At 39.2% G+C, this 21,017-nt stretch overlaps 1 protein-coding gene across 1 annotated transcript in view; it reads right to left on the bottom strand.

Annotated features, from left to right (window-relative positions):
- The window catches only part of NAV3 (neuron navigator 3), a 382,585-nt gene that overhangs the window by 147,454 nt on the left and 214,114 nt on the right, over nt 1-21,017 (bottom strand). The window contains exons 10-12 of the mRNA XM_052639853.1: nt 19,845-19,953; nt 18,798-19,181; nt 6,566-6,685 (exon numbers count right to left, since the gene is read on the bottom strand). Of these exons, the coding sequence (XP_052495813.1) occupies nt 6,566-6,685; nt 18,798-19,181; nt 19,845-19,953 (613 nt within the window). The remainder of the gene's footprint in view (nt 1-6,565; nt 6,686-18,797; nt 19,182-19,844; nt 19,954-21,017) is intronic.

The following is a 21,017-nucleotide window of genomic DNA, read 5'->3' as shown; positions in this document are numbered from 1 at the left end:
GACTCTTCGCGACCCGTGGACTGTAGCCCGCCAGACTCCTCTGTCCATGGGATTCTCCAGGCAAGAACACTGGAGTGGGTTGTCATTTCCTTCTCCAGGGGATCTTCCCAACCCAGGGATCGAACCTGAGTCTCCTGCTTTGCAGGCAGATGCTTTATCCTCTGAGCCACCGGGGATTGCACCTTTATGGAGATAATTAAGGTTAAATAAGGTCATAAGGGAGGGTGAGTATTCCAGCTCAACTGGAGTCCCTATCAGAAGACGAACAGGCACTAAAGGTCTCTGTCACTGCAAGAGAGCGCAGAGCTAGGGCCGCGAGAGGACATGGTGAGAAGGCGCCTGTGTGAGAGCCAGAAGAACACCCTCCCAAGAGAATGAATTTTCTGACCCTGTAATCGAGACTTCAGCTTCCAGAACTGTGGGAACACAGCCATCTATTGTCTAAGCCACCCAGTCGGTGATGCTTGGTTAGGGCAGTCGAAGCAGAGTACTATATACAGGCTAAATCCAAGTTTCTCTCCAAATGATGCCCCATTTCTGCTCTTCAGCAATGCTCATCTTCCCTCACCTGGACTTTTACAGTTATGTCCTAAGCAGTCTACCTAAGTTTGAATCATCCTCTTCAATATTTGCTGTGTGAATGTTCTTTTTAAGAGATAATGATTATAACACGTGTTCTTGCTTTAAAAAAAAAAACTAAGTAAAATAGGTAAAATAGCTTCTTATCACTTAGAGATCCAAATACTCCAGAACAGCCATCTGGATCCATTGTCTCCTATGCACTTTTGCCCACATCACCAAGATACTAGCAACATCGCATTACTAACGGCTCTGACAAATACTCTCTCCTTGAAAAAACTTTATTCAGGGTCCTCTGAGGTCACTTCTTAACTCATCCCTGACCTTGGCCCCCTGCTGGGTTGCATAGTCCAGTTATTACAAATCTTGCTAGGTTCTCCATGTAGAAAGAATCCTCCATCCTTGACAGATAATCATCTTTAATATCTGGTCAACTTGTCCATCCTCCACCCTCAGTACCTAAATGGCATGGCCTAGACATTAGCAAGCATCTCACTGAATGGATTTAACAAGAATCCCCCTACCCTCTATCTCCTTTCAGTAGGCTTCCTTCCCTAACCCCTCTCATTCTGCTTGTTGGCTATGGCCCCATTTACTCTTGTTGTTTTCTGAACTAAGCCCAGTTCTGTACGGAGGTCTTCTTTCCCTTACTGCAATAGTTCCTAATGAAATCTGTTTTCACTCCTTTAGCTCCTGTTGGCTTCTGGATTTCTTTAACTCCTTAAACCAAACTCTGCCATGCCTCTAACTCTCATTCCCCTCTTCCCTTTGGTTACTCCCAGGCTGGGCTTCCCTTGTGGCTCAGCTGGTAATTCTTGTTCAGTCACCAAGTCATGTCCGACTCTGCGGCCCATGGACTGTAGCACTCCAGGCCTCCCTGTCCCTCACCAGCTCCTGGAGTTTGCCCAAGTTCATGTCCAGTGTTTTATTTATGGCCCCATTTAAATCATATTGCTTTTGGAAGTGTTTTCTTACCCTCCCAAGTTTAAATAATTATTTTCCTTTGGTGATTCTAAGGCACTTTATATATACATCTATTAGCACTTGGTCAATTTTACTATCATTTTATTTTTTGTTCACCTTGTTCTTTCTGACCTATAAACTCAGGGTCGGTCTTTCACATTTATTATTTTGTTTTACTTTTATCCAAGGTGCTATTAAGATGTTAGGCACTTAGGAAAAAATTATATATTTATTAACCAAATATTATTAGTGCTAGTACAGAAGCCAGAGAGGACAGTAATAGGAATCAGTAAGTTGAAATAATAATCATCTCCCACCCTCTCCCCAAAATTAACTTTTAAAAGCTCAATGAAACCAATAAAGTATATGTGAATTAGGACTGACCTCATTATAACCAGAGCCAAACAGATAGAGTCTGCACATTCTATTACAAATTTATTTTTTGAAGCTCTCAGAGAGCCTCCAGCATGTCTACAAGGATTTGTCCCATTCTATAATATTCTCTTAGGTTACTGAGGAAATGGACAGATATAACTGCAATCTTTGAGAAACTAAATACTTAAAACACAATAACACAATACAGGTGGCTGTTGGAAGCCCTCCTCTTTTCTTCGGGGCCATTTTAATCTGCCGAGAAGAGGAATTCAGCTGTTCTCTATTGTTCACCACATTTTCTACAGAAGTTGATCAGAGGGGAGCCTCTAACCATCACTGCTGCTACTGCTAAGTCGCGTCAGTCGTGTCCGACTCTGTGCGACCCCATAGACGGCAGGCCGCCAGGCTCCCCCGTCCCTGGGATTCTCCAGGCAAGAGCACCAGAGTGGGTTGCCATTTCTTTCTCCATCACTACAGCAACACAAACAATTCAAATCCACCACCATCCTAGCAGCTGGGTACTTTGTCATACAAGTGCATTTTTCACTGATACACCTTCCAGAAGATACGAAAAAGTAATAAAACATTGCTGATTTTTTTTTGCTTTTAAACTTTCTTATCAGTGAGTTATTGCAAGTCCTAACATTTACCAATTTACTAAAATGAACTAATCACAAATTATATCATAATATTGTTTTTAAAACTTCAATAAAAAATAAAAAATAAATTTAAAAAATCCAGGGGTGGGGGGAACTTGACTAAGGTAGCTGGGAAGGTACAAGTCAAGGAGTTAAAAGATTCAACTCCTTGCACTATTATATCCACTAAATGAGGGTATTAGTCTAAATGAGCATTTCTTAAAATATTATAGGAGCAAATTATTATAGAGAAAAAGGTGGGGGAATCAGTGATGAGAAAAAATTAAGGCACAATGAATTAAATAAAGTTAAGCAGGTTTTATTTCAAACTGACTGAAAGACTTTTTAGTACCTTTAGTCATTCTTGTCTCTCCTATTTGGAATGGATATCAGAACTGAGAAAATTTTATGAAACAATAGAAGTTAACACAAGGACTTTCACAACTTAAATATGTAAGATGATGCACTTTAAAACAATATGCCTCTTGAATCACTTTCTGAATATGTTTTTAAAAGAGCTTGAGATTTATCTATAATAGCAGAGAAACTCCTATAGTAGGATTCTCACTATAACCACATTGCTGTTTAATATATAAAAGTGGACAAAGTTCTTTTGCATTCCTCATATAATTCTTTAAAAAAAACTTTTACATAATTTTCAAGATCTGAATCCAATAGAGACAGACACAATACATCATTCTCTAATTTAAAAAATGATGACTGCAGCCATGAAATTAAAATATGCTGGCTCCTTGGAAGGACATTTGCTCCAGCCTTCTCCAGACCTCCCTCCCAGCCACTGTGGCAGGGTCTGTGCCTCTACTCATGACCACATACTGACTGACACCTGTCGGCCAGCGATGGTTTACACGTTCACCAAGACCAGTAGTGGGACAACCAGGGCACCGGGCATGTCATTCAGCTATGCTGAGTGGCTGCAGGGCATGTCCCTGCTAGTCAGAGCCTGACACTATGTGGTCCTTTGGAGAAGGGACTAGCAAACCATCTCAGTGTTCCTCCCTTGAAAACCTCATGAAAACCTTGGAAGAAATGTTATGACAAACCTAGACTGCATATGAAAAAGCAGAGACATCACTTTGCCGACAAAGGTACATATAGTTAAAGCTATGGTTTTTCCAATAGTCATGTTCAAACTTGAGAGTTGGACCATAAAGAAGGCTGAGCACTAAAGAATCAATATTTGTGGACTGTGGTGTTGGAAAAGACTCTTGTGAGCCCCTTGAACAGCAAGGAGATCAAACCAGTCAATTCTAAAGGAAATCAACCCTGAATATTCATTGGAAGGACTGATGCTGAAGCTGAAGCTCCAATACTTTGGCCACCTGATGCAAAGAGCCGACTCACTGGAAAAGACTCTGACACTGGGAAAGATTGAGGGCGAGAGGAGAAGGGGATGACAGAGGATCAGATGGCTGGATGGCATTAGTGACTCAATGAACTTGAGTGTGGGCAAGCTCCAGGAGATGGTGAAGAACAGGGAAGCCTGGCGTGCTGCAGTTCACGGGGTCGCAACGAGTTGAACACAACTAAGTGACTGAACAACAACAAGAGATTTGTGTCAAAAATACAATAAAGATTCATGCCATTGTTATTTTAATAGTCTCTTCCACTTGACAAAGCATAGTTAATAAAGTAAATATTTCCAAATGTCATTGTTTTATTTTTATATGTTTACCTTCAGTGTTTAGTTTTCATAGGCCTCGCCTCTACTTGCTAATTTTAAGATAGTGGTTCACTAGTTTTCGTGTATATCCGAATCACCCGATTAAAGCTTTGATTGCAGGAACCCAACTCAGCAAGTCTCCAATGGAGCTGATAATCCGCATTTCTAAAAAGTTCCTAAGTCATGCTGATGCTGCAGATCCAGGTACCACACTTCAAGAATACTGACTTTTGCTGGCCCTAATTGATTAGATGGAGCCCTGCATCTTTCTGTTGGTCTGAGGTTTGTCAGCCAGGCCCCAATCTGAAGCCTTAAGGGAGCAAAGAGAGCTGGTAATCTCATATGTCTCCAAAATACTTTGCCTTTGTAATAATTCCCGGGTTCTGCTATCATAAATCTCATTCCCAAAGACCAACAAATTTTTTTTTTCCCTTCCTTTAATGCTTTCCACTGTCAGCTAACGATATGTAGGTTATAGTTTAAAAATGGGGCCCTTTGGATTTCTTTCCCTCTAATCACTACTTCCTATTTCCCAACATAACTCACTGCCCCTCTGATATAATATCCTTACAGTACATTCCCACTCTTACATAATGTCCTTGCGGTATCTTGTCTCTTTCCCCAGCCTTATTTGTTTCTTCCACTAACTGGACCCTATCGCCAGCCTGTATGAATGTATTGCTGTATTCATTCCTTTCTCCATTCACTCCAAAAGCGTCTATTAAAAGCTCAACATATCCTAAATGCAACAAAAATGTTTTGCACTCCCATGCTTACACTGTTGTGAGGGAGATACAAAATAAATGTGTAAACAAATAATTAAGATTGGTGTGTACACTAAAGAAAATAATTTAAGATAATGGGAAAGAAAGTGACTGGAAATGAAATGTACCTTAGCTACTCCCAAAACACTTTGTTAAGAAGGTAACATTTAAACCGAAAAGGTCATTCTAGGCAGAGGAAGCATCAGTTCGAAAGCAGAAAGACAACCATTGTGTTTGAAATTACAGTCAGTGAGGGAAAACAGATGAAGACTAGTTCAGGTGGGGGTCAGAGTGAATAAAATGTTTTATAAGCCTGTTGTAAGCACATGATCCACACAGACACCTCGTATACAGCCTGGAGACTAGCACACACACAGGATGGTCTAGGCCAACAAGAGTTAAAGCATCAGCAGCATCTCAGTGAGCAGGAACTGAAGACTAAGATCAGGATGCACTGTCTAGCCTTAGGAGTTGGCTGTATTAAAATACACAACGAGTTATACACAGTTCTTATTTCAGAATGTGGACACATTAGGTCTTAACATTTTGTCTCCTTCATAAATAGTGAATTAAAGAACTACTCCAGGGATTGATACACAGTAGTTCTGCTGCTGCTGCTGCTGCTGCTGCTGCTAAGTCACTTCAGTCGTGTCCGACTCTGTGCGACCCCATAGACGGCAGCCCACCAGGCTCCGCTGTCCCCGGGATTCTCCAGGCAAGAACACTGGAGTGGGTCGCCATTTCCTTCTCCAATGCATGAAAGTGAAAAGTGAAAGTGAAGTCGCTCAGTCGTGTCCGACTCTTAGTGACCCCATGGACTGCAGCCCACCAGGCTCCTCTGTCCATGGGATTCTCCAGGCAAGAGTGCTGGAGTGGGGTGCCTACAGTAGTTCTAGAAGTAGGCAATCTCTCCTTGCTTAAGAAATCAAACATTCTGAGTGAAGAGGGGGTAAAATCAGGTCTGAGTATGTCGTACAACAACCTTTCACGAAGACAATATTTTTAAACAGCAGTGATTCTTGTAATATTGGCAAAACAATTCCCAGCAAAATAATAACTAGTATATGAAAACACACCAGCCTTTAAGCAATTTGAGATATGAAAGAGGTTAGCCTAAAGCAAAATTTAGTTGTATGCTTTGAAGAAACCCCTTAAGAAAAGCATCAAGCTCATCTTATAATATAATTAGAATTATGTTTTAATCTTTATATCATTAGCCCCCAGGTAGAACTAAGAGCATCTGAACTGAAAGGAATTTACCAGCCAGGGTTCTTTTCAGGGAAGGAGCAAAAGTCTACATTTATAATTTTGCTTTTGTAGATATTAAAATTTGCCACCATGTAACCTGAAATTTATTAAATATTCTCATCAGCAACACAATTCCTTTTAGTATATAAAATGAAAATTCTTATAAGCAAAAACCACCTTAGTTTTCAAAATGTTCCAAAATAATGATTATAGCAGGATAAAAACTCATTTGGTTTATACTGTAAAAGTCCTAGGATCTCACTTACGAAACGGCTTTATGCACTCCTCACCATCGAGCATGCTGATGGCATTACCTGTCTGCATCCACGGCCACGTCGTGAAGCCCTCTCTGAATGACGTCCCTGGACGCTGCTGTGTCTGGGGCTCGGTGCAGACTCCTCGTGTACAGGTTGAGCCCTCCATCTGTCATGTAGCTGAAAGTAAGAGCCTAATTAATCAACAGAGAATTGAATGACCGCATCCGTATAACTTAATATTGTTCACAAATTTCAATATTGTAATTATGAAATATGCTCTATTATAGTTTTTCTATATAAATATCCTACTCACCAGGAAGTATTAGAAAATCTCTTGAAGTTTATTAGGAAATTAATCTTCCTTACTGCAACAAGCAACTAACCTATTATAAAACTTTCCTTCTTTCTCTCCTTGTTATCAATATTTTGAACAGACTTAACAAAATAAAACCAAGATCATTTCATCTTATAAATACCATTTTGGAAGAACTGAAGGTCTCAGGAGTCATTTTAAAATTTGATTAATTTATTTGATAAATAAAATGTACACCACTATTATAAAATAACTAAGGTGTATTAAACATTTAAGACGTCACCAGGAACTGTTCTAAATGATTTACTTGCAATAACATTATTATCCCCATGTCAGGAGTGTTGAGAATAAACCTGGAAAGTCAGCTTCAAAAACCATCATCGTAACCACCATGCATAGCTGTCTGAACCAAAGGACCACACTGCCACTTCCTGTCTATAAGAACTGCTTCTTTGCCATCACAGGACCGTCGTCATCAATAGGGCTGGTAGACCGTCATAGTCATGTTGCTTCCTTGGCAATTGGGGTTCGAACAGGTATTAATCTCCTACCCCAGGTGGGGCTAATCAAATGTTTCTTTCTTGAAAAATGGGACTAAGACAGCTCATCAGTCTTTCTATGTGAAAAGTTTACGATAATGAAAACCCAGGAGATGTGGATATTTATCTTCACCAAATACAAAGAGGCACAGAGAAAACTGATCAGCAGAATGGAAAGAATGACCCGGGTGCACAAAAAGCACGTGTTGGTCATGTGGTTTCAGCTTCACAACTTCTTGGGTTCTAGGAGATATCCCTGCTTCCTCATAATCAGATCCTCAATTTGCTTAAACAAATTTGAGTTGATTCCACTATTTAGAACAAAAAGTTAATCATGATCATATTAAAGATTGCTCAAAGAGTTAAAACTAGGATTATGAAATTTGCTAATTGCTCACATGATTAATAAATTCTGTCCATTTTAGTTGAAAGATCGTAAACAAATTTCTTAAATTATATCTCAATTTCTGCCTATGAAAATGGGAAGAATAAAATTTACTGAAGATAGATTTTATAAAATTGAAGGAAAAATATGTAAAGCTCTTAAAATGAGAATCCTATAATAGCAACTTGTTATTCACAAAGTTTCTCCCACATGTGAAACAGGAAATATATAAATTTTATATACAAACAAGTCATAGTGTATTATCCTTGTAAGGTACTCTACATGGCTAATTTTCTTGATAACCAAATAATTTAATCCCATCAAAATTAAAACAATGAAAAAGAGTATTCTGGTTCCAAAATGTGCTGAAAACTGACACTTTTAAACAGGGAATGTTTTAGACATGACAACTTTTTTTTGACAACTAATTCATGATTATGAGCATTAATTTCCTGTATCATAACAATGATACTAAATGAGACAAAGAGTACAGGATATTTGTCCTTTGTGCTTTTAAATTTTTCAGTTGCCATATTGGGGCTGTCGATGTTTTATTGTTTATTCTTACTTCCACATCACTCTCAACCAATTCTATTGTTAATTGCTTTTTTTAAAGGTGAAATATACGGAATTTCGGATAAAGTAAAAGTGTTTAGAAATAAACAGCTTTCTCATTCACTCTCCCTTGATATTGTCTTAAATGTTTGAGAATGGTATAAAATTTCTCTAAGGACAACTGAGTTACTTATTAAAAAAAAAAATCAACATCGTTGATCCTAAAGTTAACTTCAAGAGGAAGAAATAACAGTGTCTATGCCTTAAGTTTTACAACTCATTGGTCTCTCTTATTCATTGGTAAATATCTAAAAGTGTTCAGCCAAGTGTTTTGTGTATAGTTTGGGGTCAATAGACATATATTGTTTGTTCAGCTGAATTTGAAAGGCTTCCATACTGTAGGGAGAAACCGTGGCAGCAGATCTCAGCCCTTTATCCACAATGACAATGCATGTAAACCAGAAATGAGATGGATGATCACTTCTATTAGAAACATAACCTTTCAATTATTCAATGTTTATGGAAGAGTAAGTTCTATAGACAAAGGTTAAATGCTTTGAAAATTCAATTTCAAAAGAAAAAAATGCTTGAAAATTTCAATGAATTAAGAAAAAAAAAAAAGCATTCTTTTAGAGAAGCATTTCAAAGGATACTCATTTTGCATCGACCCTTGGATTTTCCAGGTAATATTAAATAGGTTTACATCAGGTATTAATTGTACCAAAAAAGTCATTCATGTCTAACTCCTCTGTTTACAGACACTGTTACACTGGAATGCCAGCAGGGCATTTTCATAGTCGAACCATGAACCATGAGTCTGCTATTTGAGAAATTATATATAGGGTAAAGGTAAAGAAAATTTCTGATTAAAATTTTTTTCTTGAAAATTCTTTTTTCTTTTCAGTCTTTCTAAAGGATTAAAAAAAATTTTTTTAATGAATTTCATAGTTCCTCTAGAAAAATTTGCTACAATCTGGGAACCATAAATGTTAGGAAATCATTTTGAAAGAAAATGTAAAATTTTAAAAAAGATCTCCTTGTAATGTTATCTGTAAACTTCTCAACCATAAGCTGAGTTTAATGGGTAATAGTCATAAGGAAGACTGGTATAAACAAGAAGTAGCAAAGGAAATTTGTGAAGGTTACTGACAAAAAGAAAAACCTCTAAAAATATTAAAGTCTTAAGACAACTTTAGCCATGTTGAAATTCTGTAAGCTCTAAGATAGTTCACATAAAAACCCAACGGTCTCCAAAAGCATTTCTAAGTCTTCCTCCATCCCACTGCTATCTCTTTTCTTCCTTCTGTTGAAGAAAAACTTGGCTTACTTTGGCATATTTTCCTTAGGTGTGTGTTTCCCTAATTAATATTTCCAGGCCATACTGCTCCACCCTGCACTGGAATGAGACATCCAACTGCTCCCTGTGCACAGATGACTTGTATTTCCCATTAGCACCTCACATCTCGCATAAACTGGCCCTATATTACCTGCACCACAAAGATTTAGCTCTTTGTGTATGCTAATATAGTTACAGGAAAAACACTCCATTCACCTAGCCAACAATCTAGATAGATGATTTTTACTTGTCACTCAGCACCCTCAACTATTATAGGATAGTTTACTCAGACCTGTGAATCAGCATCACTATGTTTTAATTATGTCTAGAAATCACAAAAATAGGAAGAAGTATTCAAATCTTATTTTTGTATGTGATGCAATCTCATTTTCTCAGTCAATGTAAATATGTACAATTTTATCTTCACAGCAAATCCATAATTTTTTAAGCATCATAGTTAAATATATCATATTTTTGCAAGAGTATAAAAGTACACATTAAATAATAAGTAAAAAATAATATTAATTTTCATGTACCCATAACCTGCATTCAGAAAGAGAATATTTCCAGTCTTCAGTGACCATACAGGCTTTTTCTAACCCTACATTTCCAAACCTCACTTCCAGGGATATTTACTGTCCTGTTTTGTATTAAGCATTCCTTTACTTGTCTTTATGATTTTACCACATGGACATATATTCCTAGAAATACATTGCTTAGCATCTCATGAATTTGGACTTTATATAAATTGAACCATATTATATATATTCTTCTGTGACTTATTTCCTTCATTCAAAATTAAATTTTTGCAAATCATCTACCTTGATGTATATCATTGTGTTTTGCATGTTAGAGTTGTGTAGCTTCACTTCACATAAGCACTACAGGGCTTCCCAGGTAGCGCAGTGATTAAAGAATCCACCTGCAGTGCAGGAGACTCGGGAGACATGAGTTCAATCCCTGGGTTGAGAAGATCCCCTGGGGTAGGAAATCACAGCTTACTCCAGTATTATTGCCTGAAAAATTCCACGGACAAAGGAACTTGGCAGGTGGCAGTCCATGGGGTCACAAAGAGCCGGACACAACGGAGCGCACACACTCGGTTTACTTATTGTTTTGACTACTGCAGACTTCCGAGCTGTTTTTAGGGTTTCTGATGGTACAAAAAACTCTACCATGAACATTTATATAAACATAATTCCTTGTGCTCACAAGCAAGTGTTTGTCTAAAGTCTATATCTAGAAAGGAAATCATTGGGTCATAATAGACCCATATACATATTCAAACCTTACTAGTCAGTGCCCAAGAGTTTTGAAAATATTTTCAGAATAAACTTCTTATGAATAAGAAGTTGCTTACAAAGTAAACTTGCTTATGAATAAGAATTTTCATGTTAGCTTTAATTTATAAATTCCAAATTATCAAGCAGGTTTATCATATTTTTACTTTGTTAAAGGCCATGTATGTTTTGCCTGTGAAATGTCTGTTCATGATTTTTGCTCATTTTTCTATTGGATTCTATGGTTTTTTTCTCATTGATATTCATCCTTTATTAGCTGCACGTGTTGCATATGTCTGTGGTTTGTGTGGGGTTTTTATTTTGACATTTTTGTCTTGCTTATTTTTATGTGAAATCAATTATTTGGAATAAAAAGAAACTTGATCTGATATCTTTCTAACTTCACACAGTAACTCCCCCTATTATTTTGGTGAAGTGTTTTAAAATGTGATAATTAGCTTTTTGAGATTTCTGGACTCTGTCCTCACCCCTCATTTTGATCTGGACCTTCCCCATCGTCACTTTATTGCCACATCCCATTCAGTTTGCTTCTCCTTCTGGAAGTTTCCCCTCAGAGTGGGGCTCTGTCTGGGAAGGAAGCTGTGGCTGGAGAGTTTAATGACCTCATGGGAACAAGAAAGCTCCCTTCCCTCCAGATATGCTCTCTGATATACTCTCCCTGCCTGGCTACAGTCCCTGGGGCAACAAAAAGTTGGACTCAACTGAGCACACATGGAAGCTAGTACCATTCTGATTCTTTGGCTCTTGACTAACTGTCCCTCATTAATTATACCTGGGGTTTGAAATGATACCTTGTATCAGCTTTTTTAAGTAAACAATGATCATTTTTTTATGGCTTAGCTATTTACTTGTTTTGTCTGTTATTTTTGTGGAGATTTGGAAAGATTCAAAACCCATTCAAAACCAATCTTCCTAGAACTGTTTTTACACTCAATATTTCATATCAGAAACTTAACATAACAATTAGATATTTTTTTATGACATGAAAACACAGGGCATCTAAAATTTGTGTTCATGTCTAACTTCCAAGGAGCTCTAGTTTAGCATCTAGAACAGAGATCGTGAGCACAGATAATTTTAAGGATCGTCTCCTGATCAAAGGTGCTAGCTAAGGAAAACTATACTAACAATGAATGGTTGCTGTGAAGCTCTTTTATGTTTGTTTGTAAAAGAATAAACTTCTATAAGAGAAATGTGGGCAAGGAGACACGTAGACAACAGGGTCAGTATGTCAAGATGATTAAGAGTGCAGACTGGAGGCAAACTGTTTTCAAGCTCAAATTCAGCAATGCATGCATCAAGTAAGTTTGTATTATTTTGGAATGCCAATGAGTTAACTTTCTGAGTTCTACCTAAAGCTACTTAATCTATCCATGCCTAAGATGTTTCATCTGTAAAATGGAGACAGTAATAATGTGCGTACCTCTTACCGTTATGGTGAGATATAAATTAGTTAATGAGTTAGGAAGCACTGCTGTTAATAAAGCTAGTGGATCTGATGGAATTCCAGTAGAACTATTCAAAACCCTTACGGATGATGCCATCAAGATGCTGCACTCAATACGTCAGCAAATCTGGAAGATCCAGCATTGGCCACAAGACTGGAAAAGGTGAAACCTCATCCCAATTCCCAAGTAGGGTAGTACTAAAGAATGTGCTAACCATCAGACAAGTGCACTCATCTCCCATGCTAGTAAGGTCATGTTTAAAATCTCGCATGCTAGGCCTCAGCATTATGTGAACCAAGAACTTCCAGATGTCCAAGCTGGGTTTAATAAAGGAAGAGGAAACAGAGGTCAAAACTGCCAACATCCGCTGGATCATAGAGAAAGGTAGGGAATTCCAGGAAAACATCAACCTCTGTTTCACAGACTATGTCAAAACCTTTGACTGTGTGGACCATAATAAACTGTGAAAAAGCTCTTAAAGAGATGGAAATATTGAATCATCTTACCTGTCTGATAAGAAATGTGTATGTGGGTCAAGAAGCAGCAGTTAGAACCCTGTATGGAACAACTGACTGGTTCAAACTTGAGAAAGGAGTATGACAGGGCTGTCTGCAGTCACCCTGTTTATTTAGCCTATATGCTGAGCACATCATGAGAAATGCCGGGCTGGATAAGTTACAAGTTGGAATCAAGAAAGGTGGGAGAAACGTCAACAACCTCAGATATGCGGGTAATACCACTCTAATGGAAGAAAGTTAAGAGGATTTAAAGAGTCTCTTGATGAGGGTGAAGGAGCAGAGTAAAAGATCAGGCTTAAAACTAAATATTAAACAAACTATATTGAGCCCCATTCAGTTCAGTTCAGTCATTCAGTCGTATCCAACTCTTTGCAACTCCTGAACCGCAGCATGCCAGGCCTCCCTGTCGATCACCAACACCCGGAGTTCACTCAAACCCATGTCCATCGAGTTGGTGATGCCATCTAGCCATCTCATCCTCTGTCATCCCTTTCTTCTCCTGCCTTCAATCTTTCCCAGCATCAGGGTCTTTTCAAATGAGTCAGCTCTTCGCATCAGGTGGCCAAAGTATTGGAGTCTCAGGTTCAACATCAGTCCTTCCAGTGAACACCCAGGACTGATCTCCTTTAGGATGGACTGGTTGGATTTCCTTGCAGTGCAAGGGTCCCATTACTTCAAGGCAAATAGAAGGGGAAAAGGTGGAAGGAGTGACAGATTTCCTGTTGCGCTCTAAAATCACTGCGGAGGGTGGCTGCAGCCATGAAATCAGAATACAATTGCTTCTAGGAAGGAAAGCTACGACAAACCTAGACAGTGTCTTGAAAAGCAGAGATTCCCCTGCCAACAAAGGTCTATATAGTCAACGCTAGTCTTCCCAGTGGTCACGAATGGTTGTGAGAGCTGGACTGTAAAGAAGGCTGAGTGCAGCAGAACTGGCAGAACACCAAAGAATTCATGCCTTCGAACTGTGGTGCTGGAGAAGACTCCTCAAAGTCCCTTCAACAGCAAGGAGATCAAACCAGTCAATGTTAAGGGAGATCAACCCTTAAAATTCACTGGAAGGACTGATGCTGAAGCTGAAACTCCAGTATTTTGGTCATCTGATGTGAACAGCTGACACATTGGAAAAGTCCCTGATGCTGGGAGAGACTGAGGGCAGAAGGAGAAGAGGGCGTCACAGGATGAGATGGCTGATGGCATCACCGATGCGATGCACATGAACTTGGGCAAACTTTGGGAGATGGTGAGGGACAGAGAGGCCTGGCATGCTGCAGTCCATGGGATCACAAAGAGTTGGACATGATCGGGTGACTGAACAACATCAAAATGAGTTAATATATGTAAAACGCATAGAGCATTACCTAGCACATTATAAGTGCTATGTATATGCTGACTAGCATTAGCACTATTTGTCCATTAGACTTTCTACATTCACTAAAAAGTAATAATTCTCATATCTTGAATATGAAGTGAAGTGTTAAGATTAGGAATAAGTAGTTTACCACGCACATCCTTTTAACCCAACTCAGGTAACCCTATCTTTTCCAACGTTATGCAGGCTTCTGCTACTGCTGCTGCTAAGTCGCTTCAGTCAAGCCCGACTCTGTGCGACCCCATAAACAGCAGCCCACTAGGCTCCTCTGGGATTCTCCAGGCAAGAATACTGGAGTGGGGTGCCATTGCCTTCTCCAATGCATGAAAGTGAAAAGCGAAAATGAAGTCGCTCAGTCGTGCCAACTCTTAGCGACCCCATGGACTGCAGCCTACCAGGCTCCTCCATCCATGGGACTTTCCAGGCAAGAGGACTGGAGTCGGGTGCCATTGCCTTCTCCGATGCAGGCTTCAGTCACTCACAAAGTTTACTACAGGAGGAATGAGGGAGGGTCAAAGGAGGAAATGGCAACCCCTCCAGTGTTCTTGCCTGAGAAACCCCATGGAGAGAGGAGCCTGGTGGGCTACAGCCCATGGGGTCACCAAGAGTCGGACATGACTGAGAACTGAGGCCTGCACGCAGGGGAAAAGCAGGATTAGAGTATCCACCTCTCTTTTAAAAATGTCATTCTCCAGAATTAAATTACTTTGTGTTTGGGCCATTTAAAGTAGAATTTTAGGTTATATTCTTGGCCCAACTATTTATCACTGTGACACCTAGAGATAACTCCAGTTTCCACCCAGTTAAAATATGCAATTTCCCCTCCAATTTTCTAGAGTATTCCTTTTTTTTTTTTTCTACATGGAGACTTTTTCAAAGATATTCATTATAAGTAAGAGGCCTTCCTCTGACTAATTCCTAATTACTGGAAGATTCACATCCCCAAGTGTTTAAAGTAATTTTGAGAAGAGAAAAAAGAGATAAGCCTTTGCATGCTTCAAGACTTTTGAATTCTCAGAATGCCAATTACCTAATTTTCTCAGTTCTACCTGAAGTACATAAAAAAAAAGGAAAGTCCATTTCCATTAACTTCATGACATACCTTGCAGTTACATGAAGAAAAAATCCTAAGTTAAACATCTTCATTCACTGCTATGCCTTTTGAGTCTTTTTTGGTCCATTTAATCACTAACACATACTTCTAAAAATTGGGAACAGACAGTTAACTTTGTGATTCAGTATTTCTTCATGAACTGTAGCACAGACATCTCTATGCCCTATATCTTAAGGAAAATATCAGATTAATATTCCCCTGAGCTTGTCTTCCTATCTCTTAGTTTCAGGCTGACACACTGGACCGCATGCTCCTGACGTTGATGGGCACAGCACATTCAGAGCTGAGCTGTGAGGGCACACAGCACATCCTGGGCGTCCCCACAACCCCAGCCAGTGCTGAACCGGGGCCAGCGGCCCTGCCTCTGCCACGCTCGCCACCCTCCACTTGAGGCCAGGACTCTGAGCCACGCGCCACTTTCCCACGTCTGCACCCCACCACGGGAAACAGAGCGTGCATAAGGCCAAGCACATCAACATCATCAGAGGGAGCTTTCAAACAAGCTTTGGGGTGTTTTTGCTTAGTTTTGTTTTTTCCCCTTCATCTTTTATTTTAGTCACTGAATATGGGTGACTTGGGTGGTCAACACAACACATGCAGACCACGAATACATACTTATACAGACTCATTTGTGGGACTGTTCAAGACCTCCTTTGAAAGACCAATAGCGAACAAAACCGGAGAACAGAAATGAGAAACAGGTTTCCAGTGAGTCAGGAAACAAGCAAGAAGGAAAAGGGATATAACGGTATTTTTAAAATTTCTCATTAGAGAGTTGTGCAGAGACTAGTCAGCTCTTATCCAACCAGCTTCGTCTTCCTTCTGGGCACACAGCTGAACAACGGTCCCTGGCTGCACTGACTATTAGATGCAGCCACCTCAGTTCTGCATGAGGGAATGTGCACAGAAGTCATACCCCCACTTCCAGGCCTCGTGCATATGAAATATTCTTACACCTCGGTTCTCTATCTGTCATCTGCTTAATGAAATCAACCCCCAGGGTGACACTGGCTGTCTGCCTGGGTAATAGCCATGTTATCTATCATCCTAGTCTCTGAAAGACTGTGTCTTATATACACATTTCCCGACTGATGACTAGACATGCCAGGAAGGGTTTTATGTGAAGGAGAAATTAACTTCTTTGTGTTAAGTTGCTGAGATGTTGAAATTTCTCTGCTACAGAAGTTAGTTACCTAATATAGCTCCTGAGTATGGGTATGCTGGTAAAATATATTACTAGAAGCAGAACTCAGTTTTTTAAAAAATATGCCTTCAAAACCCACTTATTTAAGAATGTATATACACACACTTAAATATACATATACATATATTACTATTCATTTATTGAATAAATGAACACATAAAAATATAAAAAAACTAACATGTGAATAACACATGGGCTGGTACTGTGTCTGTATGTTCACCACTGAACACACAGTGCCTAGAATGTTGCTTTACACATAGGAAGAACTCAACAAATTTTTCTAATAGGTACATACATAATTCATCTCATGATCTCTCTTCTCTATTATTTTCCCAGGATGCTTTCTTCATACCTCTTACAATTTCAACTATCTCCTATATGAGATCATGCCCTATGATTATTAGGTTATTAATCATCAGGTTAATAATTTTACTGATAAAAATCTGATTGTGATGACAATGATAATTTACTGAACACTTACATTGTGAAAGACTTTGTGTTAAGGACGATTTGTGGGTTTTTCTTCATTCCTAACAGTTTAATGAAGATTCTGCAATTTTGTCTTTCTTACAGAGAGGAATTTGGATAAATTAAGCTCTCAAGGAGATCACAGACAGCACGTGTTAGAAGGAGATTTAATTTAGACACTATGACTCGAGTGGCAACTCAACTACCTCCCACCCTAATTAACAATAACCTGTCTCCCTAATTCTAGCTCCTTAGAAGCTCAAAGAAGGTGGCCACCAGGAGTGCACTGGTAGGTATCAGGATATCAAAGCAGAGCTATGAGTCTGATCAAAAGCTCTTTTGTACTTTTTAAGGTCTTGTCCCCATTCAAACAAGTTTTTCATGAATGAAGTCAGGAAAGGTTACTTGTATAAAGAATGTCTTCTGAGACTAGTCCTCTCAGAAGCAAAAGGACAAAGAATAGGTCAAAACCCAGACTCACATGAAAAATATAGACAAAGTTAATTGGAAAGTTTTTCCTTGTATTACAGAGCCTGGGTTTTGAAGTCAGATGTATCTGAGTTCCAATGCCATTTTAGTCTTTCCTTAGCTTTAATACAGTTGGGGCCAACTGTGATCAGTTTCCTTATCCGTAAAACAGGTTTAAAAATATACACCTCATAAGGGTTGTTAGTGGAGGGTTGGTTAAATGACAACGTCCTTAAAGAACTTAACAAGAGTGAAGTAGGTAATAAGTTTTCCAAGTGGCAACTACAGTCATTAATATAAATAGTTTTAATAGACTATTATATTTCTGCCACTGGGGATAACCCTAAGATTGAACCAAATATTCCAAATTGCCAAAATACTTTTTGAGAGTTTTATACCACAATATTTTTTTTCAGAATGTAATAGGAAACAGAAGGAAAACGGGCTAAGATGCCAACAAAAAAGAGAATAAACAGACGGAAACTTTCAATGTAAAAGTTAGATCAGAGGTACATAATTAAGAATGCTAGAAAATATGTGTTCTTCAGAGCAGTTACAGGCAGCTTTGACAAGCCCCCCCAAAATCAAGTAGTTCAGCAAAACTCCTCCTGTCTCCTTCCCATGTCCTTCACTACAAAATCTGTGATTTAAGAGGCATGTGAAAATCACTCTGAAAAACATTCAGCACATGTGTTTCTCTGAATTAACAATCAGTTCAGTTCAGCTGCTCAGTCTTGTCCGACTCTTTGCGACCCCATGAATTGCAGCACACCAGGCCTCCCTGTCCATCACCAACTCCCGGAGTTCACCCAAACTCATGTAAAGTTAATGGGTTATAATGAAAAGATTTTAGAGACAATTTGGATATCTTACTGTTCATGAGTGATCAGAAAAGAAGCCTGAAATACCCTCAAACAACCTTTGATTTCTCACATTTTCTAACAACTTTATTAACTAACCTTATATACTCCCTTCCTGAAGGCTTACCGGGTGGATCAGTGGTAGAGAATCTGCCTGCCAATGCAGGAGACACAGTTTCAGTCCCTGGGTTAGAAAGATCCTCTGGAGAAGGGAATGTCAACCCACTCCAGTATTCTTGCCTGGGAAGTCTCATGGACAGAGGAGCCTGGTGAGTTACAGTCCATGGAGTCGCAAGAGTCAGATAGGACTTAGTGACGACTATACAACAACAATATCCTTCCCATAGCTAATGCATCTTGGCAGACTACCCTCTTTACACAATTCTGCTGGAGCCCAGGGCCACTTACCCACTGTTGATGTCATCAGTTCTGAGACTTTTCCCGAGGATATCACCATCGCTCATATATCCACCAACGTCGACTTCAGCAGACATGTCCAGGTCACTGCTTGCTTTCTCACTCATGTCAATCTGTGACATGTTTCCCAGTCGAGAGACAGCAGCTCGACGGAGAGGTGTAGTGTACATGAACCTGGAGGGGTCTGTGTGGATGAGTCTCCCAGCACCGCTGCGAGGGTAGCCGGCACCCAGGGACGGAGCATCTCCAGCTTGAAGTCGAGGGCATGCCTGGCCCAACCTCCAGGTCATGGGGGTGGGTCGACCTGTCAAGTTGGGTATGGTCCTGCCGTTCACTTCCGTTGTTACAGTGCTGTCAAATGTTGTCTCCAGGGTGCTGTCAAATAAAATAGAGAAATCACTAGACACTGCCTCACCTGGGGCCACGGACCCAGAGTGCATGAGCACGGGAAGGCTTATAGTTGAGAGTCATTTCTTGGAGCGATGTCCACTTTCATGGAAGTCAAATTATACATTCATTTTGAGATTTCTAAACACCTCTGTAGGTATCAAAATGTAGGAAGGGACATTCACCACAGCTTTTTCTTTTGTGCTTTCCAAGAAAGGCCATCATTACATTTTAGGTAAAACAATGTTTCATATTCTCAACAAGCCCTTAATTTAACTCACTGTAGCCTTCCTGGAACGTTTCTGGAAGTTAACGACAATTAGTTTGAAAGACTCTCTAACATCCCTCCTCAGATGCATTTTAATTACAACATCTGCCATTGTTATTTAAGGCAGGCCTGAAAATCCATTTAGCAGTGATGGTGGTAGTTCAGTAGCTAATTCAGTCTGAATGGGAAATTATATGAAGAGATGGTTAGGAGCAAAAAAATCACTGGATAGGTGCTGAGAAGTCACCAGTTGATTGTCACATAAAATTTAAGTGAGAAAAGAGTAAAGGGAAACTAAGTCCCTTCTTTATCATTATAAGAAGTTAAACGCTTGCGGTAATTTTTTCTTTATTGGCCCCCAAACAGGCAGAACTGAAGAAGACCTGTGGCTTATCTGGGTCCCACGAAGACTAGACATCGTCTCTTCTAAATTCTGCCTCAAATCTGCTATGTTTTTAACTGTTCTCATTCTTCTTGTTTCAGGGTCTTCACCTAGAAAAGTAACACAATAATTTGTTATTCATGTCATTTATTGTGTGTATATATATATATATGAGTTCCTTTCATCAAAAATAAATCATAGGTAGAAAATTCCAAATAACTGTATCATCTAAAATTATAATTTTTGTTCTACAAACAAAATGGGAATAGAAACAAATATAATGGTAAAAGTAATAACTTCAAGTGGTGATAATGTAATAATATTTCTTAGGTCTATGAGTTTAATTGATGCAAAATGAGAGTCACCAGCTCCATGTTTCTGAGCTTAATCTAAAAATCTGCAGCTATGTGGATCCTAATCATTTCCATAATCGCCGGTTTCAGTGTGCTCAGAGTAGCTGAGATAACCTTATGTAGCAAGTATACGTTTGGATTTAGGGAAATAAGATGAAGGCCTTTTCTCATAGAAGCAAGTCTTTCAACAGACTAATGAACAAAGATTCAGGACTGGATTTGTAATTATTCCTCCACTTTCTACAGGGAACTAGACCATGCACATGTGACACCAAGAGTTCAAACAAAGTCCTAGGCATCGAATCCAGGAACAAGTCTACACATAAAATAAACAGCTCTGCCAGGGTGACAAATGCTGGCCTTTACAACCTCAACATATCATTCGGGGGCAGAGGGGGCATTAAGCCAGTTTGTTTATGGCCATGCAATAAAGTCCAGGCCAGTGACCATTTCAAGCTGGTGAATCTAGAAATAAGAAGAACATGAAAAGGGAGGAGAGAAATCATAGTCTCCATTTTGTTCAATTTAGCTCAGGAGTATGTCCAATGATCAGGAATTTTAAATAAAAAGAAAAAAAGAATTAAAAAAAAAAGGTGAGAGGAAGGGGAATGAATGAATGAAGGAGACAGAAGGTATGGGGTGGAGAGGGAGGAAGAAGAAGACAGAGGAGGGGATGGCGGTAAGGAGATGCAAAAGGGAAGGAAGAAAAGGAAAAAAACAAGAAGGAAAAGTGAAGGTAGAAAACGGTATGTATTAAATTCCGGAATAAAGACTGTGACATAAACAAGCCAAATATCTACAATCTGCTTTAAGAATATAGG

This window comes from Budorcas taxicolor, chromosome 5 (genome assembly GCF_023091745.1).
Source record: "Budorcas taxicolor isolate Tak-1 chromosome 5, Takin1.1, whole genome shotgun sequence".
Classification (NCBI taxonomy): Eukaryota; Metazoa; Chordata; class Mammalia; order Artiodactyla; family Bovidae; genus Budorcas; species Budorcas taxicolor.
Note: the sequence above shows the minus strand (reverse complement) of the source record. Positions and strands in the feature narration are given on the sequence as shown.